The sequence below is a fragment of the Pristiophorus japonicus genome, chromosome 16, assembly GCF_044704955.1.
Source record: "Pristiophorus japonicus isolate sPriJap1 chromosome 16, sPriJap1.hap1, whole genome shotgun sequence".
Lineage (NCBI taxonomy): Eukaryota > Metazoa > Chordata > Chondrichthyes > Pristiophoridae > Pristiophorus > Pristiophorus japonicus.
The window spans coordinates 121,296,019-121,322,758 of NC_091992.1; the positions used below are offsets into that span (position 1 = coordinate 121,296,019).

Genomic DNA, 26,740 nt, shown 5'->3' on the forward strand with positions numbered 1-26,740 from the left:
AACCAGGTACAGTATTTGCATTGTGTTAAATGTCTACATCACCTCTGGACTTACTGAATCATTTACTTAGAAGCTTTGCTTAATTTGGAAATACACAAATGAAAAACTGAAATTTATTGCATTATATTTGTGATTTCAGTATTGTGATTTTAGGTACAGTGCTGTACATGCTTTTCTTCAAGGTTTATTTCATAAATATTCAGCCTTTACAGTCATTGTCTTCAGATGTTTATAACAGTATTTTTGTAACCAATCTTAAGGAGAGAGATAAATCGAGTGCAACTGTATCAAAATTTAGAAACAAATACCTTTGTCACAATTTTATATTTCTGATATACGATTGCAGTTATTTATAAATCTGAGCACAATATGAACATTTTTAAAATTTGGTTACAGTAAACAGTAACCTTGCCTTTTGTTTTACTTACTGTAGGTAGGGTCATTCCATACTGTCTCATTATCGTCCTGTTTGTACAGTATTCGAACAAATGTGTTAAACTGCAATTGGAAATAATTATTTTCAGCAATTTTTAGGTGTTTTTGCATCAGCTGTATACATGAAAATTGTGTTATACTGTTGCGGGGGTTACTTAGGACATGAGGGTCAAAGAATTTCACCGCCTACTCTAACGCTATTAATTCGATTCTTGTATAATAACCCAATTGTATATTAACGGAATTCCATTCTTTCCGAAAATGTGCTCTACTGAAAAGCATAATGAAATCCCTGATGTAATATATGCTGTTTCAGCATTTGTCTGTTGGGATCAAACCATCTGCTTCTCAACAGTTGGAGTCAGTGTTCGGTACGCCGGACCTGTCAGACTCCGCACATTACCAGGCAGGACTGTCCTTGAACACAATGTATATAAGAGCCCCAGGCTACATTGAGGGGAATCCTCCATTTTCAACAAGCTTGGTTAATTGTTACAAATTTCAGGGCACACACTGTAATATAGTAAAAATCTCAATTAGTACATGACTTGTGTTAATTAACGTGTCAATGGCTTTCAGATCTATGGTAACAAAAATACATCAGAGTAGACTATAGGATTCTACACTGCAATATACAAATACAATAATTGCACCACAATATATTGATTTTCTTTGTAATGCTTCTATAATAAATTCTGTTTTCCTGGAAGTTGAACAGCCTTTGTCCAAACAATAACTCTGCATTTTTGTATTTTTCTATTACTCGCATCAGTAATTTGGTTGTAATTGTGATTGTGATGGTAAGAGAAAATAATATCTACAATAAATATCCTACGCCTTTCAATAAGTTACACATTTTAAAATACAGCTGTGCAGATTACTGAATGTAAAAATTGTGCTGTATTAACTTTCATGTCCATATCCAACTGTTCAATTCCCTGGGACTTTTTTAAAATGGTTTGGTAAATTCCTTTCAGTTTCCTTAAGGGTAGCACGTCTTCATGTGATTGGTACAAATGTGACAATCTACAACACTGTATTAAACATCAATGTGAAACAGAAAGAAAAAAAGACCAGAGTGTGATAATAGTTCTGGTATTAATTGATAAGACAGGAAAACTTATTGATAAAGCAAGTGGAATTTTTGCATCTGTAAACCAGAGAGAAGTGATTCTTGTTTATGTCAGCAGAAGTCTGGTAATTCTGTTTACTATTACAGAAAAACTGCCAAACACGTACTGCAGTCAACCGCCCAGTTGACATTTATACTGACTTGTTGGTGACAGTGAATCTGATATTAGCAGTGACCTGAATTAAGTAGCTAATTATTCACAGGCAACTTATTCCAAAGAGCTAAATACAGTAATTTTTAATGTGAATTTAATTTAGAAAGCCAGTTTTAAGTGGTGTGGAAAATGGCTGTGTCTTTTCACTGGAAATACACTTCTAGTCCTAAATGATAAGCATGTGCTTTGATGGTCTTGTATTGGAAAAGCGCAAGTTTGGTGGAAAGCTAATGAAACCCCTTCCCAAATTAACTCCACTTTCTGTTTGTACTGCAGTAGACACTTTCTATAAAGTCCAGAGTCATAGACAGGATGTGTACATTAAATAAAAATGCTCACATCCCTAATCTAATGTGAATCATACGAACAATGACGGACAGGTAAAAAGCATCTGGTCCATCGAGCCTGTCCCACACAATTGCGATACCTTGTGTATCACAATATATACACTCCACCCCACCCGAAACCATGTGATCTCCTGGGAGAGGCAAAAAACAGATTTAAAAAAAACAGAAAAGATTATTGTATAGTTACTAAAGTTTTAAATAGGAGTTGTTACCCTTGCCAATATGATAGATGGAACGTTGGAGCTCGAATTATAAACCTCCGATACGATGATGCTGTTCACATAATAAGTGTTCATGTGGCACGATCCTGACATTCCCGGGGCCAAAACAATGTTTGTTTTTTTCCAGAATTAAGTAATTTAATTTCTCCCCACAACACCAATCATCCCACAGTTACTTTATTTAACTCTACTTTATACTAAAATGTTTTCGGCCATACGCTGGATCAATCAGACTTTTCCAGTTGTGAAATGTCAGCGAGGTGATCTATATTTGCACAGTACCAAATGGGCATCTGAGTACACTGTTGCAGAAACATCAATATGCTAAAATCCATCAAGAACATGCCTGTTCTTCTTTGTCTCATTTGTATGCACAAGCAAGAGTTCAAATGCAGGATATGTGTACTGTACTTGCTCTCCAACAAATGTGTAACGTTTGCAATAGCAGTGAGGGACCTTTTTAAGATGGATAATGATCTTAGGTGAGTGGTCGAGCTATTTTTGTGTTGGAGCTATTTGTGCAACATGTATTTCAGATTGAACTTTTGATATTCAGTAGTTCAATATGAAATATTGCTATACTTTCAGCCCAAAGATTGCCCATTTACAGTAGGATATGTTTTTAACTTTGAGTATACTTCACATATTTAGAGGTCGGATTTAACATGTGCCCAAATAAATTACTGTCCTTTCAGAGGTTCCCAGGCTACTGCTGATCTCTGCATTGTGTGCAAACCTGGTGATGTATCCAGCCATTAGCACAGAGAACTGCAGCCTCTGTGTAATTCTACAGCTGAAGAAAGCTGCTTTTATCCAACAGAAGTTTACTGTTTGGTCCATCCGGGGGCGGAGGCCAGTCAGTCATTGTTTAGGAATTAATCTTTTCCCCCTCCTTTTAACCCACCAATACTAAAAGGTCCATTCTAAACTGGTTTGAGCAGTTCAAGGTCAGCATTTTTTACATTTAATGTTGGAATGCAATTAACAGATTAATGTTTGGAATGTACAATACCATTGCTTTGGTACGGTGGTTACTGTAGTATCAATGATACAGGAACTTGTAATCTAGAGTGTAGCTATCTGCGTATTAGAAGTTAATAAATGTACCGTGGTCATTATTAAGGTTACTTTTGAATTCTATTGTCACACATCCTATTTGTAAGGGCTGTGCGACAGTGGCATATTTATAGTCCAGAACCCGTGACAATTTCTGAGTACTGTATTTAAAAAAAAAAATGTGTTCTCATTTTTTGGTACATGTTCAGTTTTTCTTTACAATCTGGTCAAATCTCCTATCCCATGTGCTACTCCAGGCTAATCTTCTGTTCCTTTTTTGTTAATCAAAGACAAAATGGTTTAAATATGCTTTGAACTTTTCACAGGCATTAGATAAGCTAGTAGTTGAGAAAACCAGATGGTATTCTTAGGAACTTAAATTCATGCAGAGACATTGGTGATGCACCATGTAATGGATATATTGCATTCTGGAAGGTGAACATTATATAAACCTGCTATGCCCAAAATGTGCCTATATGACATTGAAAGATTAGTCATCCTAGTATCATATTTCAGGAAGCAGGAAAGCTGGGCTACTAAAGTTGGGTTCTAAGGGCAGAATATCCTAGACCAGTATGTGCACTGTCGAGCTCAAAATAAATGTTCACATTCCACCAACTCATAGCCCTTGTGTTCTAAATATGAATGCATGGCTTCTCCAGTTAGGAATCATAATTTTGGATGTAGCATAAAGAAAATAATCTGCATCACAGCTGCCAGAATAGCTTAAGATAATTGATGTGTTTTAGCTTGTCTCAGTTGGTAGCATTAGCGACTGGATTGGAATATTGTTGTTTCGAACCCTATTTGATCTCATAATCTAGGTTGATAGTCCAGTGCGTTATTGAGGGTGTGTTGCATTCTTGGAAATGCCATCTTTCAGATGAGAGGTTAAATCAAGGACCTGTCTGTCTCTTTGTGTTCAGATGGGCATTAAAGACCACATGGCACTATTTGAAGAATAGCAAATAGTTTTCCTCATGTCCTAGCAGACATTTATCCGTCAACAAATACTGCCTAAAAAAAAATTTAATCGGTAATTCACCTCATTGATGTTTATGGGTTATTGCTCATGCAGAACACCTGCGTCACAAGTCACTGCATTTCAAAAGTAATTTGTCGTGCAAAGTACTTTGAGATATTTCTACATGATAAGGTGCAATGAAAGAACAAGTTTAGTTGGGTTAGGCCACAATTGTATCCAGTTTTGGGTGCCTTAATTTAGGAAGGATGTCAAGGCCATGGAGAGGATGCAGAAGAGTGTCACTAACATGGTGCAAGGATTTGAGGTTTTGGTTATAAGAAACTAGATACACCAGTGCTCTCCTAATTAGAACAAAGGAGTTTAAGAGGAGATCTGATACAAATGTTTAAAACTATGACCGATTTTAATAAGCTAAGTAGGGAAAAACAATTTCTATTGGTTAATAAGTTGGTAACTACAGAGCATAAAATTAAGATCATCAAAAGAACGAAGGGAGAAGTTTGGATTGTTTTTCACAAGAATGTTGTACCATACCAGAAACCATGGTAGAATCAGAATTCATAATGGCTATTAAAAGGGATGTGGACAAATATTAAAAAAATAAAAATTAAAATGCTATGGGGGGGAAATGCAGGGGAATAGTACTGTGAGGATAGCTTTTTCAGAGAATGGAACAGGCATAATGGGCAGAATGAGCTTTTGTGTTGTAAATTTTCCTGATTCTAATAGTTTTGTTACCTTGCTTTACATGGGGTGGAAATATTCAAATCATACTGGAGATCATATAAATGTTTGATACTAACAGTTTGATTGTTTCTAACAAAGTTTAAGGGCTAGAAATTCAGCTCATTTGTGCCTCCTGTTAGCGCCCTAATGGGCCACAAATGAGTTACCGACCGAGCGTGTGCTGTTAACGACTTCCGCCATATTGGGCGAGAGTTTACCGGCACTATAAGAGGTTAAATCGAGGTCCTGTCTACGTCTTGTTTTCAGATGGGCATTAAAGACCATATGGCATGTGGCTTTGCGTCACGATCTACTGCGCCCGGAGATCGTGACGTCATCGCCACGCATATCACCACGTTAGCGCCTGCCCCCGAAATTCACTTTCTCTCCCAGCAGCAGTGACAGACGACAACACCGGCAGCGGCAGGAGGCACGGCTCAGGCAGCCGTCCGATACCAGGGCGAAAATTAAAGGCGAGGTGGTCGAGTGAAAATTTTTTTAAAAATTGCCTCCTTGTTGGCGCTGCTGATCCGGTTTCTTTGCGGGGTCCTGACCGCGATCGCTCAGCCCGGCACTCTGCTTGAGTGCTGGGCTGATCGCATGGCACCCCCGCTCCCCGGTGGTCTAGGTAGGTCCCTCTTTACGTTGCAGAGTCGGCAGCGTGGGCCCTTCCCTTTAAGTGAGGGAAGGACCCCTCGGGACACGGCAGCGCTGTGCGGCCCAGTGTGCAGTGCAGCTGAGGCGCCTACCTCGTTAGCGCCCCAGGAAGGAAGCACTCCATTTCCTTCCGGGGACGGTAACCCAAATTTCTGGAGAGGGGCGAGACTTTAGCGCCTGCCGCTAAGTCTCGCACCGCCCAACTGTTACCACCCCCAAACGGGGTGATACTGAATTTCTACCTGTAATTGTTTTTCTGACTGAGGTATTTTTTTTGATCTCTTGCCTTTTTAAAAAAATGGACAATTTGTGCACATTACTTGTGTAGTAACAGTACACAAATATTGACACTTCAAGGCAACATTAAAATCCTGATAGTTTTGTGTCTATGGGCTAGAATTTCCCTAAAGCCCGCCAGCGCCTGATTGCCACCCAAAAAACCGCTAAGGCTGGGAAGATAATCCCTGGCGAAAACGTCCCGAATTTTTTTTTAAATCCGTCCAGCGAAAAATAAGGGCCTTGCATCCCCAATCTGGGCAGAAAAGTGCAATTTTGGCTAGATTGGGCGGTGCCTAAAGAAAATGGGTGAAAAACAAAAAAAAAATCTGTAAAAATTTACACTGAGGCTGCAGGTTGGGCCTAACACCAAAAAAATAATTAAATAATTTTTTAAAACACCGAACTAAAAAATCTCCAAAACATTCCCAAGACATTTTTAAATTAAATCACCCCAACATATTTTGAAAATAAATAGTAAAAAAATCAATCACTTACCTTTCTCTTGCAGATTTACTTACCTACCGCCCAGTTCCGCTGATCCTCGTGGGCATTAAATTTTTTTTTAATATACTTACCTACGGGTCCCCGCTCCGCCAAAGATCGTGCCAGGGCGATCTGTGGCCGGTGCACACAAGCAGTCCTCTCCCCAGCAGTACTTCGAAACCGCCGGCGTGCCTCAGCTGGGAAATTTTTCGCCGACCCGGTTCCAGGTGAGGCCACACCTGGAATATTGTGTTCAGTTTTGGTCTCCTAATCTGAGGAAGGATGTTCTTGCTATTGAGAGAGTACAGCGAAGGTTCACCAGATTGATTCCTGGGATGGCAGGACTGATATATGAGGAAAGACTGGATCAACTGGGCTTGTATCCACTGGAGTTTAGAAGAATGAGAGGGGATCTCATGGAAACATATAAAATTCTGACGGGATTGGACAGGTTAGAGGCAGGAAGAATGTTCCCGTTGCTGGGGAAGTCCAGAACCAGAGGTCACAGTCTAAGAATAAGGGGTAAGCCATTTAGGACCGAGATGAGGAGGAACTTCTTCACTCAGAGAGTTATTAACCTGTGGAATTCTCTACCGCAGAAAGTTGTTGAGGCCAGTTCGTTAGATATATTCAAAAGGGAGTTAGATATGGCCCTTACGGCCAAAGGGATCAAGGGGTATGGAGAGAAAGCAGGAAAGGGGTACTGAGGTTGAATGATCAGCCATTATCTTATTGAATGGCGGTACAGGCTCGAAGATCCGAATGGCCTGCTCCTGCATCTAATTTCAATGGCCCCAAGTTTCCACATGATTTGCTCCTGATTTTTAGGAGCAACTGGTGTAGAACGGAGTATCTTCGAAATCGGAATTCTTGTCATTTAGTTTGCTCCAGTTCTAGTCAGTTAGAACAGTTTCACTTTGGAACAGAATTTTCTTTTCAAAAGGGGGCGTGTCCGGCCACTTGCGCCTGATTTCAAAGTTTCGTGAGTGAAAACTTACTCCAATCTAACTTAGAATGGAGTAAGTGAAGATTTTTCTACGCTCGAAAAAACGTTGTCTACACTTTAGAAAATCAGGCGTAGGTTACAAATCAGGCATAGGGAATGGTGGGGGGGGGGGGGTGTTTAAAGGGAAGTTTACAAACATTAAACTCTTCAGTTTTACAAATAAAGAGCCATCATCAATAATAAATGATAAATACATCAATAAATCAACCAAAAAAAATTAATAAATAATTTGTTTTTTAAATCAAATAAATAAAACATTTTCTACTTACCGATTGCAGCACCGGGAGCCCTCCAACAGCGTGCTGGGTTGCCCCCCTCAGTGTGTCTCTGTCAGCGTCTCTATCTTTCTGTCTGTCTGTGTGTCTCTTATTCTCTGTCTGTCAGTGTCTGTGTTTTTGACAGCGAGGGGAGGAGGGGGGAGGAGGAGGGTAGAGGGAGAGAGGGGGGGGAGCAGGGGGAGGGGGGTAGAAAGGAGATGAGGGGGGAAAAGGAGATGGGGGGGGGAAAGGAGATTGGGAGGGAGGGAGAAAGAGGGAGGTCAGATCGGGGGAAGGGAGAGGGAGGTCAGGTCGGGGGGAGGGAGGTCAGGTCCGATCCAGTCCGGAGGCGGGGGGGGGGGGGGGGGGGGAGCGGGTGTTGGGTCCGGTCCGGGGGGGGGGGGGAGCGGGTGTTGGGGGCGGGGGGGCGGGAAGCGGGAGTCGAGTCGGGTCAGGAGGAAGCAGGAGCTGGCCGTGGGAGAAGCCTTATTCACGCAGCCCCAGTGAGGCCATTCGGCCAGGGCTTGGGGCTGTGTGCCTCGGGCCCCTCCCACACAGTTTCGGGCGCCTGGAACTACTGCACTTGCGTGCCCACTGTAGTGCGCATGTGCAGAGGTCCCAGCACTGTTTTCAGCGCAGAGACCTGGCTCCGCCCCTTATAGCTCCTGCTGCGCTGCGCCGAGGGCCAGAGGACCTGCAAGGAGGTGGAGAATACGGAGGTTTTTTTTAGGTGCACTTTGTGGCGCGAAAAACGGGCGTCCAGATCGGGACTGCGCCGTTCTAGGCGCGGCTCGAAACTTGGGCCCTATGTTTCTGTGTTTCGCCGAAAACGGCCAATACCGACCACCGAGAAACCGGGCGTTGATGGAGTGCAAATTCTAGCCCTATATCTGTACATTATATACTGTACGCGTTACAACTGGTGAATACACCTTCTAACTGACGGATTAGAAAAGGTGGATATAGAAGGGAATGAATTCTTCTGTGTGCTGGGTGTAGGAACATTATAAACACATTCTTCATGAACACACCTACAATCTTGCTTAATACACAGAGGTAATCTTTCCCTAGAATGAGCAACTGTTCACAAGAAACATTCTTCATGATTTGGGGTGTGATGCCATGTCCATACTGAACAGTGCTGTTTCTCTCTGGGTATTTACTTTATTTATTTTCTTTCCTTCCTAACATTGTGGCAACAAAATGGCTGGTTTCATTACATAGTGCATACACGTTTCTTGTATTGGAAATGCTTCACTATGTAATGTCATTTCCTTTCCTTGATGATATTTGCTTGTGATGTATATAGTATATTCAATTAAGCTGAGGGTAAATGAGAAATTCACGGTAGTTAGGTGTTCAATCTATTGCTGAGAATTTTAAAAATTCACTCAATAGACAAGTGAGCTTAAGTGACCAAGTGACTTGCTACTTTCTGTTTGGACATATTGTGCTAGTGGGTCACCTACGTTGTACAGGCAGTGCTGATAAAATTCGATGTGGAAATACAATACTATTATTATTACACTTTCTGCTTTCCTGAAAGCTGTGATGAGCGTTCAGCAAAGATAAACCTTTTATTGAGCTAAACTATTGGCACTTGTGGGTCTTAACGTAGTTTACTGTTCAACTATTTTGAGAGTAATTTAGCTGCTGATGCATTGAGCCCCTGTCAGAACAGTCTAAAATAAAAATATTCCTGGTAAATGATGCATTTAATTTTACCCAAAGTCATATTTTAACAAAGCTTGCATACACCATTTTAGACTTTACAATACTGTCTCTTCATACTAAGATGTTACCCTGACTTTTATTTGCCTTAGGGCTACACTGCCTTTACCATGACCTATATTTTGGGGGGTTCCAGGATTATGGTGTTACAGTCATATGTGTGACTGAAAAGCTTTGGGGCATTTTAAAGCTCTGATATGCTGAGTTGCTGTGATTCTTAAACTCTCATTTAAATCTGCTTTAATTACTTTCTCAAATGTTTTAAATCCTCCTGTCAAGTTGACAGATAATCTACTCCCAGACCTCTGTTAGTAGAACCATGTTCGAGGCTATCCAAAAATGTCAATTTGACAAGCAATGAAAACGCTGACTTTTATGTAGTCAAACATCCTCCAAACCTTATGACAAAAATTTGAGAGAAATGTTCCAAAATTGTGTGTTTATTGTTTTGGGGAATATTAATAGAACCTGCAAAGAGATAAAGCAGTATGGAGATTTATCCATCAACCAACATCACAAATAATTTATCTGGGCATTTACATCATTGCTGTTTGCGGGAGCTTGCTGCCACATTTCAACAGCACAACACCTTGTATTATTACCACAGTCACCCCACTTCAAAAAATACTTCATTGGCTGTGAAGTGCTTTGGGACAGCCTGAGGACGTGAATGGTGCTATATAAATCCAATTTCTTTTTTCATTCTTTGTCGCTGGTCTGCATTCTCCTCGGGGAGGAATTTGGGGTGTAGGAGGAGGGGTTGCCGTGCACCGAGCGACCCAACAAAAGTGGGAGCAGGCTGCTTGGCATTTCTGCAGTTGCAGATAGAGACTGAAAATTAGTCATTCAGATTGAGCTATGTCCCCGCAGGTGCTTTGGCACATATTTGAGAAGGGGCAGAGAGGCAGAGGAGTGTCCTGCACCACAGTGTTAAAGTGCAGTTGAGAAAGCTGGGCATGCCTACACGTTGTGGGGGAAGGAGAGTGGCTCCCTCGCCAGTAGATAGGCTCATCTCTGGAATTAGAAGACTGGTTATGGTGTTTGTAGTCTCCCAGATAACTGTCCAGAAAGACTGAATGTGAGGGCATAACCAGAATGTGAGGAGGAAACTGTCCTGATGAATGAATAACCTGAATATCTCACTTGGTGATTGCTCAGGTAAAGCAGCACTAAAACTCACTAATGGTATTAAAAGATCTAATTTCCTGGAGTACTTGTGAGCTATCATCAACCTTTCATTTATACAGCATTTTCTATAGCACGCATTGTGGATTTGTCACAAATGTAACCAATGTTTTCTCACAGCTCTGAGGAATCCATAACTCGTATCTTGGAGTATTCTTTTGCATAAGTGAAAGACTTTATGAAAACTCCCTCTCACTGTCAGGACCACCAAGTTGGTTCTCTAAACGCCATCGGTGAGTTGTGATGGTCCTTTACCTGAGTGAAAAAATGTCCGTAACTTGCAGTCACCAGTGAAATGTTCAGTTTATTGTGAGCTGTGTTCTCTCATTGAAATCTACATTACTATGGCATTGCAAAATATGCGATGTTTTGCAGTTTTCCTCCACTTTCACCCATTGCTGTCCTCCTTATGTGGTACCTGAAAAAGAAACTCCATAGGATCTTGCACATTTATCTTCATAGCAACTGGCTAGCCTCTTTTTGGCAATGCCATTATTTATCTTGAACTAATAATATAGGTTATAGTATAGGATACCAAACTGTGAACTTAGCAGTTCTGTTTATCATTGCACATCAATGCTGCACTAATATACCTCGGGTATTACTGTTATAATTCCATATGCTGTGCCGCTTATTTTAAAGTGGCTGACAAGCCTATACTGTACAATAGTATTTAGACATTGAATCCTATCATATATATTCATAAAACTGTTAAATTGATTGAATTAGAAATGTGGAATCCTCTTATCTGCTTAGTTGACAGTTATGTAAAGCCTAGAGGCGGGCATGTTATATATTAGGATAGAGTTTAATAGACATGAACGTGCATACATTGTCTAACTGAAGGGGAAATCTCCGTCTTTATTCAGTTCTGGCATTTGCTTCAGGCAGTTTTGAATAATTAAAGATCAGTTCGGGCAGGGGGATGTGAAAGGCACCAAGCATGTGAAGCAGCTCTTGACTAGTTTAAACATGGGTCAGGTGACAGTGAAGGTCAGAACAGCTGAGCTTCGCCGACCAGCAGTTGTGCTTACAGCCGTGATCTCGCCAGCTCACTGTGCTCATGTCTTTACTTTCAGTGCCTGCAGACCTGACTCCAGAAGAGGAGGTCGAGCTAGAAAACATCCGACAACGCAAGCAGGAGCTCCTGGCTGACATTCAGGTAAGCAGCTGGTCGTCTTGGACACTAAATTTTAGCATGTTTGCAATAAATTTGAAATACCGAACACCAAAGGTCTCAAAGTTTGATTGCTATTTTCCAGTTTTAATTTTGATCCAGTTACTAAACAGATGCATTTGATTTTCTGAAGGCAAAGTATCTTTTTTTTTAGTAAAGTATAAAAAACTTACTGTGAAACATAACTTTAAAAAAGTTTGAATCTTTATTCAATAATATGGTTTTTCTTTGGTCTTTGTAAGCCACTTTCTGTTAATCAGGTTTGAAGGAAAAACAAATACACGATTCTTGTTAGTTTAGTGTATTTAGCAGATAGGTTTGTCATACAGATTCTATTGTAAGGCTTAAGTCACAGTGTCACAATTATAGTCCATATGGAATATTCACGCAGTCCTGAAGCTGTAAGATTTTATGAATACTCACTAAAATAATGTAAGTTACAGTCAGAGAGTGTAGCTGACAAGAATATTCGTGGGATATTCTACAGCCAGTTGAGGAATACACATATTTACTGTGGTTTTGTGAATGTCTGTGTGCTGTCTCCAGTTTTAAGTATTTTGGTGAAAGTTTTACGGTATTAGACAACTTCCGGACACTGATCTGCAGAAGCTGGGATTTTGGCCAGCTGTCATCATCCATGAATTGCTACAATGTGCATCTACCATCTAGATTTGTAACAGGATCTCTGTGATCATATTACCGTGATATACGGAAGATCCAATCAGCACTTGCGCAAAAAGTACTATGAGGTAATTTTATTGTTTTATTCCCTTGAGGTTACTGTTCAATAATGTGCTGGAGCTCCCATTGCTACAGTTTCTACCCCATTTTCATTGCAAATTGAAGTAAAGAGATGTTGCCCTAGGAATTTGGCCGCACAATGCACGATTTTTGGGCATTAAATGGCGTCCTAAGCCTACAATACGGCGCGGGCCGGCGAGGCGCTGTATTCTGCCCAGGGCACCCTTTAAAGGGAGAGGCCATGTGTGCCCCGGGCCACCATTTATTTTTGTTGGGCGACTCTTCCTTCGGCCCGACATTGGCGGCCTTCGTCTCGACCGGCCTGCCGTCATGTAGCCCAGCACTCCTCTTTGGGTGCCGGGCCACTGGCCCGTTCGAGAGTGTCCCTGGGAGCCCAGTGGTGGCCACCAAAGGGCCTGCAGAGGCCGCAACAGCCCTCCCCTTTAACTGAAGGGGAGGGACGTTGTGGCATGTCAGCGCTATGTGGAGCATAAGAACATAATCGAAGAAATAGGAGCAGGAGTAGGCCATTTGGCCCCTCGAGCCTGCTCCGTTATTAATAAGATCATGGCTGATCTGATCATGGACTCAGCTCCACTTCCCTGCCCGCTCCCCATAACCCGTTATCTCCTTATCGTTTAAGAAACTGTCTATTTCTGTCTTAAATTTATTTAATGTCCCAGCTTCCACAGCTCTCTGAGGCAGCGAATTCCACAGATTCACAACCCTCTGAGAGAAGAAATTTCTTCTCATCTCAGTTCTAAATGGGCGGTCCCTTATTCTGAGACTAGGTCCTTTAGTTTTAGTTTCCCCTATGAGTGGAAATATCTTCTTTGCATCCACCTTGTCAAGCTCCCTCATCTTACATGTTTCGATGAGATCACCTCTCATTCTTCTGAACTCCAATGTGTATAGGCTCAACCTATCTTCATAAGTCAACCCCCTCATCTCCAGAATCAACCTAGTGAACCTTCTCTGAACAGCCTCCAATGCAAGTATATCCTTCCTTAAATATGGAGACCAAAACTGTACGCAGTACTCCAGGTGTGGCCTCACCAATACCCTGTATTTGTAGCAGGATTTCTCTGCTTTTATACTCTCTCCTATGTAGCGCTGATCTCGACAGCGCTCCACCTCGCTTGAGGGACACAAAGGGCAAATCTGCGATAACTGACCCGGGCCAGGAAGATTACCATCCCTGGACAGGGCACCATCAATTTCGACCCCTAAGTTTAAAAAAAAATGTTGACTTGAATATGGATCTGGGAGGAGCAGAAGTGTTTCTTCCCAACCCCACATTCAAACCATGCTTCCCCCTCCCTCTCCCTGCGCGCCCACCCCCTGATCGCTGTCATTATCGCCCCAAACGGGCAAAAAACAAAAAGGGCCACATTACAGCAAAATTCTAAAGGGGCAAAGTGTGTTAAAAAGACAAGCCTGAAGGCTCTGTGCCTCAATGCGAGGAGTATTCGGAATAAGGTGGACGAATTAACTGCGCAGATAGCAGTTCACGGGTATGATGTAATTGGCATCACGGAGACATGGTTCCAGGGTGACCAAGGCTGGGAACTCAACATCCAAGGGTATTCAGCATTTAGGAAGGATAGACAGAAAGGAAAAGGAGGCGGGGCGGCGTTGCTGGTTAAAGAGGAAATTAATGCAATAATAAGGAGGGACATTAGCCTGGATGACGTGGAATCGGTATGGGTGGAGCTGCGGAATTCCAAAGGGCACAAAACGCTAGTGGGAGTTGTGTACAGACCACCAAACAGTAGTAGTGAGGTTGGGGACAGCATCAAACAAGAAATAAGGGATGTGTGCAATAAAGGTACAGCAGTTATCATGGGTGACTTTAATCTACATATTGATTGGGCTTACCAAACTGGTAGCAATGCGGTGGAGGAGGATTTCCTGGAATGTATTAGGGATGGTTTTCTTGACCAATATGTCGAGGAACCAACTCGAGAGCTGGCCATCCTAGACTGGGTGATGTGTAATGAGAAGGGACTAATTAGCAATCTTGTTGTGCGAGGCCCCTTGGGGAAGAGTAGCCATAATATGGTAGAATTCTTTATTAAGATGGAGAGTGACGCAGTTAATTCGGAAACTAGGGTCCTGAACTTAAGGAAAGGTAATTTCGACGGTATGAGGCGTGAATTGGCTAGAATAGACTGGCAAATGACACTTAAACGGTTGACGGTGGATAAGCAATGGCAAACATTTAAAGATCACATGGATGAACTTCAGCAATTGTACATCCCTGTCTGGAGTAAAAATAAAACGGGGAAGGTGGCTCAACCATGGCTAACAAGGGAAATCAAGGATAGTGTTAAATCCAAGGAAGAGGCATATAATTTGGCTAGAAAAAGCAACAAACCTGAGGACTGGGAGAAATTTAGAATTCAACAGAGGAAGACAAAGGGTATAATTAGGAGGGGGAAAATAGAGTACGAGAGGAAGCTTGCAGGGAACATAAAAACTGACTGCAAAAGCTTCTATAAATATGTGAAGAGAAAATGATTAGTGAAGACAAATGCAGGTCCCTTACAGTCGGATTCAGGTGAATTTATAATGGGGAACAAAGAAATGGCAGACCAATTGAACAAATACTTTGGTTCTGTCTTCACAAGGAAGACACAAATAACCTTCCGATTGTACTAGGGGACAGCAGGACTAGTGAGAAGCAGGAACCGAAGGATATCCTTAGGCGGGAAATTGTGTTGGGGAAATTGATGGGATTAAAGGCCGATAAATCCCCGGGGCCTGATAGTCTGCATCCCAGAGTACTTAAGGAAGTGACCCTAGAAATAGTGGATGCATTGGTGATCATTTTCCAACAATCTATCGACTCTGGATCAGTTCCTATGGACTGGAGGGTAGCCAATGTAACACCACTTTTTAAAAAAGGGAGGGAGAGAGAAAACTGGTAATTATAGACCAGTTAGCCGGACATCAGTAGTGGGGAAAATGTTGGAATCAATCATTAAAGATGAAATAGCAGCGCATTTGGAAAGCAGTGACAGGATCGGACCAAGTCAACATGGATTTATGAAAGGGAAATCATGCTTGATGAATCTTCTGGAATTTTTTGAGGATGTAACTATCAGAGTGGACAGGGGAGAAGCAGTGGATGTGGTGTATTTGGATTTTCAAAAGGCTTTTGACACGATCCCGCACAAGAGATTGGTGTGCAAAGTCAAAGCGTGTGGTATTGGGGATAATGTATTTACGTGGATAGAGAACTGGTTGGCAGACAGGAAGCAGAGAGTCGGGATAAACGGGTCCTTTTCAGAATGGCAGGCAGTGACTAGTGGAGTGCCGCAGGGCTCAGTGCTGGGACCCCAGCTCTTTACAATATACATTAACGATTTAGATGAAGGAATTGAGTGTAATATCTCCAAGTTTGCGGATGACACTAAACTGGGTGGCGGCGTGAGCTGTGAGGAGGGTGCTAAGAGGCTGCAGAGTGACTTGGACAGGTTAGGTGAGTAGGCAAATGCATGGCAGATGCAGTATAATGTGGATAAATGTGAGGTTATCCATTTTGGGGGCAAAAACACGAAGGCAGACTATTATCTGGATGGCGGCAGATTAGGAAAAGGGGAGATGCAACGAGACCTGGGTGTCATGGTTCATCAGTCACTGAAAGTGGGCATGCAGGTACATCAGGCGGTGAAGAAGGCAAATGGCATGTTGGCCTTCATAGCAAGGGAATTTGAGTACAGGAGCACGGAGGTCTTACTGCAGTTGTATAGGGCCTTGGTGAGGCCTCACCTGGAATATTGTGTTCAGTTTTGGTCTCCTAATCAGAGGAAGGATGTTCTTGCAATTGAGGGAGTGCAGCGAGGGTTCACCAGACTGATTCCAGGGATGGCTGGACTGTCTTATGAGGAGAGACTGGATCAACTGGGCCTTTATTCACTGGAGTTTAGAAGAATGAGAGGGGATCTCATAGAAACGTATAAGATTCTGATGGGACTGGACAGGTTAGATGCGGGAAGAATGTTCCTGATGTTTGGGAAGTCCAGAACCAGGGGACATATTCTTAGGATAAGGGGTAGGCCATTTAGGACTGAGATAAGGAGAAACTTCTTCACTCAGAGAGTTGTTAACCTATGGAATTCCTTGCTGCAGAGAGTTGTTGATGCCAGTTCATTGGATATATTCAAGAGGGAGTTAGATATGGCCCTTAGGGTTAAGGGGATCAAGCGGTATGGAGAGAAAGCAGGAAAGGGGTACTGAGGGAATGATCAGCCATGTTCTTGTTGAATGGCGGTGCAGGCTCAAAGGGCCGAATGGCCCACTCCTGCACCGATTTTCTATGTTTCTATGTTACCTCCCAACCACCCTCCTTTCTGGTTGCCCCGCTTCCTCACTTACCCGCAATGCCAGCAGCGGCCCGACTTTCAATCGCTCATCGCTCTCTTGCTCTCGGTAGCTGGATTGCTTGAAGTGAGGCCCAAGGCCCAACATTGGAGATGGCTTGTGCCTCACCATTCCGGCGCAGGAATAGGGCCCGCCCGGGTTTCTAGGCCAGCGAGTGCTGAGTTGTTTGGAAAGTGCAAATTGTGACTTGATTTCTGACTGCTGAGCCTTTCTGATAGACAGGAAAGGTCTGTACAGACCAGTAATTGGGAAATCGCCTCATTGGTCTATTCTGAGCATTCTATTTGCCCGTATCTGGGAAAATGTGGGAACTGCTACTTGCTGCCTCCACAAAAACCAGCAGAAAACACTGCTTTAGGTGGGTCTTTTTTTGTTTAGCTTATAGTGCTTGTTGCCACCAAAATCAGGAGTCCTGTGAGCAGCAAGGATGTGAAGTGAAGGATCCTTTCATCAGTAAGCTTTAAACAAACCTTCGTTACTTAACCAGTTTTACAACAAACATAAAATATTAATGATGTATTGTGAAATGCTTACTAAGACTTGATTACATCTTTTTTTATAGAATGAATCTCTTGTATTCTTAAGTATTCTTGAAAATTCTTTTCAATGGATCTGCACGTATCTCCAGTTCTATCCAATTTTCAGCATTATATAGCTACACAAAATAATTTTGGTTGATGCTACTTGAAAAAACTATATTAAAAAACAAATTCCTCTGTCCACCTTTCCAATTTTTGGGGGATGCTCCTAGTTTCTTCTTTCCTTGCCAGAAAATTGAGCACATAATCTCGGCTGACAGCTCAGTGCAGTACTGAGGGAGTGCTGTATTGTCAGAGGTGCCGTCTTTCAGATAAGGTGTTAAATTGAGGCCTAGTCTTCACTTTCAGATGGATGTCAAAGATCCCTGTGTACTCTATGATGAAGAGCAGGGGAGTTCTGGCCAACATTTATCCCTCAACCAACTTCACTAAAACAAATTATCTGCCTATTTATCTCATGGCTGTTTATGGGATCTTGCTGTGTGCAATTGGCAGCTGCATTTGCCTATAAGTGACTGCACTTCAAAATTACTTAATTTGCTGTGAAGTGCTTTTGAACGTCCTAAGGTTGTGAAAGTTGTATTTTTTTCTTTTGTCTCTCATGGATGAGAGGGCAAACTGAACAAAAATCATCAAGGGAAAGTTTCTGTGAATGTTAGTCACAACTGATATTCAAAATAATGGAGATCTTCCAATCCTGAGTCCAATGCTCCAGCATTACTGTTGTTATAGAAATTCTTCTGTTATTATAACTTGCCTTTCTTCGTGTCTTTTTCAAGTGCTGGGCAATAATCAGTGCAGATCTGAGTAGGATGGGTGTGTAGTATGCAAAGCTGATACAATATGGAGTTTCAAATACTAAGTTTTACAACAAATATATGCACATACTATTTATGGTAGAGTAGGTGGCTAGACCCTGGTTTGGCCAGATTTATTCAGTTAAAATAAGTAGTGACTGCTCATGGCTTGAAGAATCATATTAAAATTAGGTTAGAGGATGATTAAGCCCCTACCAGGGGATGTATGTGTAGAAATATTATTCAGAGTCACTCGTGCTTTCCATAGGGAAATAAAATGTCCAATAGAGAGTGTGGCATATTCATATCCAATTTTTGATTTCATATCCAAGGACAGCCAAATAAATCTTAAATGACAGTTTTTCTTCTCTCTCTTTCTCTCTGTTGAAATACATATTAGTATGTAATATAATCTAATTCCTCTATTTTAATTGTTCTTTCTAATGCGAGAATTCTCGTTGTAGAATCCAGAAATTGTGTTTTTATCTCTGAATACATAATAGTTAAGGTTAATAATGCATAATTACTGTCACAAATTTGGAAAATTAAGCCACCCCTTCAAAGTATTTATTGTTTGAAAAAAAAGGAAACTATTTGTTGTATTCTCTTTTAAAATAACTCACGCAAAGAATTTAGGTAATGTTTTGAGGAGCTGACAAACAGTAGTTGATTAAGGTCACATCGACACTGCCTTCCAGTTGGACAGATCTGGAACAGTTCTGATTTCATTCCTGATCCGCACGAACTCAGTACTCTAGATCACCAATGATTGCGAGTCTGAGAGAAGTCATTCCATGGACAGCTTCTGCTGTTAATACTGAAGTGTGATAAAATTTGCAAGCAGGGCATAAAAGAGCATTTACACTTTGAGCGAGTAATTAACAACTCTGATTAGCATGTCCAATAATGCTTTCACATTCACCTCAACCCTAATTTAGTCTTGACCTCAAAGGGTTTTAAATTGAGCTATACTTTATTATTGTGGAAAATCATTAAGCAATTTCAGCAGCCTAATATGAATCCTGTAGTGAGTAATTTGAGGTGAGAGGTGATATAATTATTTTTTTTATCCTATTCATCTTCCACCATCAGAATAAACATGATATTATGTATGCCTCAAGAGGCACACGACACCATCTTGGTTTCACTCACTCCCTTTTGAGGTAAGATACAGCCAATGGCAAGTGTAAAATGATAAATCAATGTAAATGGCAGCTACTGGTTGCCATTTTTTTCTTGTTGCAGGCTAGCTGAGGACTAAGCTTACTATACAGATGAGCAAAAACTTCATGGCATTGGCCTAGAAATTGCTGGAAAAGTAATGGCGAGTTCACAGTGCCTGCCATTATTAGTGCATAAACCCCCCTCCCCCTCCTCAGCAATATGTGTGAAGGAGAGATATGTCATGCGTTCTGATTCGCCACAAATTGCTCGATGATTTGTACCACTCCGCCGTTAGCCTTGCCAAAACTGGAAAAAATTACCATCTCGCCGTGAGCCGTACCATTGTGTGTCAAGAAGTTGCTGGATTTATGCCGTTAATACGAATTAATCTCGTCGCAGACATTTAGGGCTGGTAATTCATGGTGCAAGAGCCCTGTTGATGACGTGATTTGTGGTCCTGACATGCCACTCAAATTTGGAGGAGCAGAAAGGGAACAATTAAACTGTGGACTCTCATTCCCGCAGGTAGTTAATTGTTCCTAGAGGTTATTTAAATGTTAAAAAAAAAAGTTCTTAATCCTTCTTTTCTGTCTTTTTTTTCCCCTCTCTCTTAAACCACCATCGTTCTTTCCCTTCCTTTAGTTTTCTTTCTGTTTCTAATTGGGCTCTAATTCACCCCATTTCCTTCTCCGTCATTCATTTTGTTTCTTTCTCTATTAAATTTAATTGATTAAGGAGATAGACCATTGGACCCAACGTTCACAAGGTCCGAAATGCACCGTTGATGTCCCCGTGCCGTTACCAACTCGCCTTTCCAGTAATTTGTGGCAGAGAAGTGATACGATATGAAGGATGAGCTAAAAAATTCCAATTCATGGAGCTCACTCACGCTGCACCTCTCCAGCAATTTCTAAACCATTGTTGATTTGTGTGAATCCACCCCAATAAATCATACATATGTGCAGTTCTTTGAATTGCTGCTGGAACTCTGATTTCTGCCCCAAGTGTAAACTGATTGAATTCAGACCATGGAAGTAAAAGCATATCGCACAATTGCTTCAAATGGAAACAGTTCTTCTATATAAAGGGATGTTAAATTCAAGGATATTGCTGTTGCGTTTTGATGTTTGTAGTTTCCCAAGCTTAATGAATTCTTTATTCCCTGGTGCTAGGGAATGATGCACGTTTACTGTGTTGCGCATGCATTTACATGCAATGTTTCTTGTTGCTGTGCAGAAGTCAATCTGATCCGCAAGTTGTACTTAAAATCTGTCTTTTAAATCAAGTCCTATGTTTGTAGATAGATTTGTAAAAAAATATGATCAAGTTGTTAATACTTTCTGAGCGTATTCAACCTCCTTTGTATCATTTACGTAGCACAGAATATAATCTGGAAATATGAAAAGCTAATTTTTCTGGAACGGGAAGTCTTGCTGCCCCTATACAAGGTGGAATTCAGAAGAATGAGAGGTGATCTTATCGAAATGTATAAGATTATGAGGGGGCTTGATAGGATGGATGCAGAGAGGATGTTTCCAATGATGGGGGAGATTAGAACTAGAGAGCATGATCTTAGAATAAGGGGCTGCCCATTTAAAACAGAGATGAGGAGAAATTTCTTCTCTTGAGAGTTGTTAATCTGTGGAATTTGCTGCCTTATAGAGCTGTGGAAGCTGGGACATTGAATACATTTAAGACAGAAATAGACAGTTTCTTAAATGATAAGGGGATAAGAGATTATGGGGAGCGGGCGTGGAAGTGGAGCTGAAACCGTGATCAGATCAGCCATGATCTTATTAAATGGCGGAGCAGGTTCGAGGGGCCGTATGGCCTACTCCTGCTCCTATTTCTTGTTCTTATGTATGAAATGGCTGTTATACCTTAGATTTCTCAGTGTAGTCCTGATAGAAATTAATTGAGAATATCACATTTCCTGCTACAGGAACCTATTGCTATAATTAGAATTATTTTTTTATTTGTTAGCTTGTGGTACAACATATTTATAAGTTAGTGTTGATGAATTGATCAGAAGTGTGGAAACTCACGTACATGAACTGTAATTCTAAAAAAATACATTCATATCAGATCTGTTCACGCACAACTATAAAGAAAGCCAATTTAATTTCTTAATTGCAATCAATAGATGCACGTGACCAAAAAAAATCAACATAGTGGAATCCATGTGAACAAGACTATTTTACACTGACTCACAACTATGAAGAAGTTTAAGTTATTTCAACACCAGACCACTCAACTTCATCCGGCGCCTCCCAAAGCTAATGTTTCAGCAGAAACTATGAGAATATGCTCTGTTGGTTGTGCAGTGTTGATCTTGCCATGTCACCTCCTATTGTCCTGTTGGCACTCACTACTGTGGGAATCTTTGGAAACATTCCTTTCAGTTCAATAAGCCATGTTGTAACTATTTTACCGGGGAAATTAAGCCGACAGAATATTTTGTGGAATCTGAGGGTTTTTTTAGTGAAATTGCTGGGAATCAGTGGGCAAGAAAATACTAATCAGAAAAGCCTTCAACCTACATTATTGTATTTAGAAAAGCACAAAAAAGAAAGCAGTAGGGATTTTTGTTAGGGTGATGGTGAATAACCTAGCAGGTTATCAATGAGAGCAGCATTAATGAAGCATTATGTGACGGTCGAGGATCCAGCTTAAAACCTGCAGTATTGTTCACTACAACCCAATAGAAAAGTGTCTGCAGATGTGTTTTATAGTAAGCAATTTTGTTCTTTCTCCTATCTATTCAGAATTTGGAACTTCCTCTGAATGATAAGTACTTTTTGCATCTGTTCTTTTATGTCAGCTGTAGAATAAAATGTTTCCATTAGGAAGTTTAGTCATTCAAAAGTTTAGATTTTACTTAACCATATATTAATTGCCCAGAAATTATTGTGTGCTATATTAGTCTATGAATGCCTGGCCTGTTCCTAAGATGTTCATGTAAGATTTTTGCTCATGTTGCTTCTGGTTCTTTTTCCATTCATCTTAAACATCATGTTTATCAACCTTTCAGCCATTGAAAACAGTTTATTTTTACTTTCTCTATCTAAACCCTTCATAGTTTAAACATCACTTTCAAATCTCCCCTTAGCCTTCTCTGCTCTAAGGAGAAGAACCCCAGTTTCTCCTGTCTATCCATGTAACTGTAATCCTTCATCCCTGGAATCATCCCAGTAAATCTCTTCTGCACCCTCTCCAAAGCCTTCACGTGCTTCCAAAAGTATGGTGCCCAGAATTGGACACAATACTCCAGCTGGAGCTGAACTTGTGTTTTATATAGGTTCAGCATTACTTCCTGGCTCTATGCCTCTATTTATAAAGCCCACGATCCCATATGCTTTATTAACTGCTTTGTTAACCAATCCTGCCACCTTTAAAGATTTGTGCTTAAACACCCTAAATTATCTCTGTTCTTGCATCCTCTTTAAAATTGTACCATTTAGCTTGTATTGTCTTTCCTCATTCTTCTTACCAAAATGTATCACCTCACACTTTTCTGCATTGAATTTTATCTGCCATGCGTCCGCCCATTCCACCAGCCTCTGTATATCCTCTTGAAGTCTATTACTATCATCCTTACTGTTTACTACACGTCCAAGTTTTGTGTCATCTGCAAATTTTGAAATTGCAATTAAATCTCTACTGTTCAAAACATTTTAAAATTGCTTATTTTGTGGTACACATTGTAGTTAACTTCAGGTTCAAACTAATTTTTCCATAAAGAATTATATCTGTTATAGCAGAAAGATATAGCGTGCAAGGAAATCTATAATTATTGTTTGACTTTTGATTTGCTGGTGCATTGTAAAATAAAATGGACTCGCATAAAAAAAGGTGTATTATTATGGAAACATTAATTGTGCATTCTTTCCCACTTTACCTGGTTTCACATCAAGTAAATTACTTGTCCGCCTCTTGTGCTGAATTTGCTGTATCTGCTCCAAAGTCAGTTAAGACTAGGTTACCAAAGATCCTATAATTACAATTCTATTCAGTTGCTCAAACAACCTGCCATTGTGGGTGTGACCCTGTTTGTTTTCTGCAAAAGAAGTTTATAATAAAAGTATTGTATTGTGTTAATGTGCATTGAACACTCTGCTGAGCACCTCAAGTCTCATCGCCGAGAGCATGCAGAAATCAAGTGCAGGCAGCGGAAAGAGCGTGCGGCAAACCTGTCCCACCCACCCTTTCCCTCAACGACTATCTGTCCCACCTCTAACAGGGACTGTGGTTCTCGTATTGAACTGTTCAGCCACCTCAGAACTCATTTTAAGAGTGGAAGCAACGCTTCCTCGATTCCGAGGGACTACCTCTGATGATGATGATGTGCCGCAGAGTTAGTGCCACCTGCCAAGTTGGTTCCCTTAGTCTCTGTGCTATGAGGAAGTGACTGAGTGGAGGCCAAATGGTTGTCACAGAGGGAGGGAGCTACACCTGTACCCAGGTCACTTTTGTAAGTCTCCTAGCAGTCAGGTGTTATCAGAACGCTGGGAGAAAATAGCCTGCCAACCCACAACAAACTAATTTTAATGGATATGAATGTCGTTTTGTAGCTTGGTGAGCTCTGTTAACATGTCACAATTTACAGGAATATGCAGTTGGATTTTCAATACACTGCACAGAGACAATCAATATCATAATGGGTCCAGAGAGAATAGATAGAGAGAAACAGTTCCCATTGGTGGACGAGTCGAGAACCAGAGGACACAGATTTAAGTGATTGACAAAACAACCAACATGAGGGAAGACTTTTTTTTTTAAGAAAAAGAAGGCGACTTGAGGAAAAACTTTTTTACACAGCAAGTGGTTCGGATCTGGAATGCACTGCCTGAAAAGGTGGCAGAGACAGATTCAATCATCAGCTTTCTGGTGCATCTGAATTTCGACCCCTGTGTATATACCATATTAATGATCGGAGTAGACTTGTGCAGTAATTTTGCAAGCAGATGTTAGTTTTTCTCCACAGATTTATTTTTGGAGCAATGTTAGATCTTCTGGCCATCAGACACAGAGCATAGTGTAAATAAGATAGCTTTTGTTATTTCCTCATTGAAAAAATACATTACCAGTTTGCAGTGTGTTTTGCAAGCTGTGTAAAGTGTATCAGTTTTTTCAGTGTTATGCACTGTTAAGTGATTAAGAGCATATTGCCATTACAACGTCTGTGTTCTTGATCAGGCCAACATCTCCAGCATTGAAGCACTCACCACACTCGACCAGCTCCGCTGGGCGGGCCACATTGTCCGCATGCCTGACACAAGACTCCCAAAACAAGCGCTGTACTCGGAACTCCTACACGGCAGGTGATCCCCAGGTGGGTAGAGGAAACGTTTCAAGGACACCCTCAAAGCCTCCTTGATAAAGTACAACATTCTCACCGACACCTGGGAGTCCCTGGCCAAAGACCGCCCTAAGTGGAGGAAGAGCATCCGGGAGGGCGCTGAGCACCTCGAGTCTTGTCATCAAGAGCATGCAGAAACCAAGCGCAGGCAGCGGAAGGAGCGTGCGGCAAACCAGGCCCCCCCACCCACCCTTTCCTTCAACCACTGTCTGTCCCACCCGTGACTGAGACTAATTCCTGCATTGGATTGTACAACCACCTGAGAACTCACTTTTAGAGTGAAAGCAAGTCTTCCTCGATTTCGGGGACTGCCTATGATGATAATTGCCATTACAATGCGAAAGGTAAAGTGTTAAGCCACTAGAGGCTTGTTACAATTTACAGCAGACACAATTCCTTCAGATCAAATATCCTCCAATCTGACATTCAGTTTTAGCCCACATGCAGGCATAATGCCAATCAGGTGATTTTCAGAAGTATTTTTTGTGGCTTTCATGCAGTACATATCCCCACTAGTAAATAACTATTGAGGCAATTCTGCGATATACCAGTTTGTTATGCCTCCTTATGTCAAACGATTGTCTTCAATGTGTACTGGACTGGGGGAGGGATGACACATGTTTCTTTGCCGTTTGTATTTTATAGCTTAATTTACATTGGTGTGATGAGAATCTTGTCATCAAGAGCAGCAACTGCTGGGCGCTTCCAATCGCTGTAGTTCAGGATTAAGTATCGGGGGACTGCATTAACTTTCTCCCTGCTGCTGCTGTTTATAATCAGGAGTTTATTGAATTTCAAAAAAAAAGTATGCAATTGAAAGAGCTGGGTAAATTTGAGATGATGTGGTCAAGCCCATCCCATGAAAACCAATACTCTGAGGTACATTCAAGTACCATAATTGACCGGAGCAGGCCAAATGCATTCTAATCAATAAAAGTAACATCTTTTACTCCAACGATTGTTTTCTTTCATGCTCCCAGTTAAATATTTTTTGGGAAATGCATATAGCATATAAGCTGAGTTACACATTGTGAGACATTTTACAGAAAAGATAGGAAGGATATTAAGGTTTTACAAAGGGTAGTTAAGATTTACTAAAATAAGGAGTTGTACTAACTGAATTGTAACCGTTTCTCTGATGTGACCTAACATTTTACTATGTTAAAGGCGCTTTATAAATAAAAGTTATTATTATTGTTGCTGATTGGTCCCCTTGGAGGATGAGCCACACCCTGAAGTTTCTCTAGAATGTGTAAACGGAACTGCTCAGCCGAACTTTGCACATTGTCACATGATTCATTTGGACTTCAGAAGTAAAAGGACACATCCCTCCCCCAGCTAAAGTCCCTCCTTACCCCAGCGCAAGTGCATCCCTCCCCAAGCCTAAGTCCCTTACCCAAGTGCAAGTGCATGAACCTACCCCCACCCCTGCCATCGATGGGGTGCGGATTGATAACAGGTTTATTGGGTATGAATTGTCAGTGTCATATCCACTCCAACGATGTCTGGTGTGGGTGTAAAAGGGGTTGGAAGAATGTGATTTGTCTTCCGAGTTCCCTCTCTTTCCCCCCCCCCCCCCAGTCTCTCTCTTCCCCTCCCCCCACCAAACAGTCTCTCTCTCTCTCCATCCCCCCCTCCCAACCAGACTCTCTCTCCACCTCCCCCCCCCCCCCAAAACCAGGCTCTCTTCCGCCCGCCCCCCTTCAACCAGGCTCTCTCCCCACCCCCACCCCCCCAACTAGGTTCTCCCTCTCCCACCCCCCCAAACAGGACCTCTCTCCTCTTTCCCCCCCCACCCCCAACAAGACTCTCTGTCCCACCCCCAAATAGGCTCTCTCTTCCCCGTCTCCCCCCCCAATCCCTCCCAAACCAGGCTCTCTCTATCTCCCCCCCCCCCCCCCCCCACCCACCGGCTTTCTTTGC

At 41.7% G+C, this 26,740-nt stretch overlaps 1 protein-coding gene across 3 annotated transcripts in view; it reads left to right on the forward strand.

Moving 5' to 3' along the window:
• cyth1b (cytohesin 1b) overlaps nt 1–26,740 on the forward strand; it is a 270,470-nt gene that overhangs the window by 159,771 nt on the left and 83,959 nt on the right. For all 3 annotated transcript variants that reach the window (XM_070857776.1, XM_070857774.1, XM_070857775.1), the window contains exon 2: nt 11,734–11,816. In XM_070857776.1, coding sequence (XP_070713877.1) covers nt 11,734–11,816 — 83 coding nt within the window. The remainder of the gene's footprint in view (nt 1–11,733; nt 11,817–26,740) is intronic.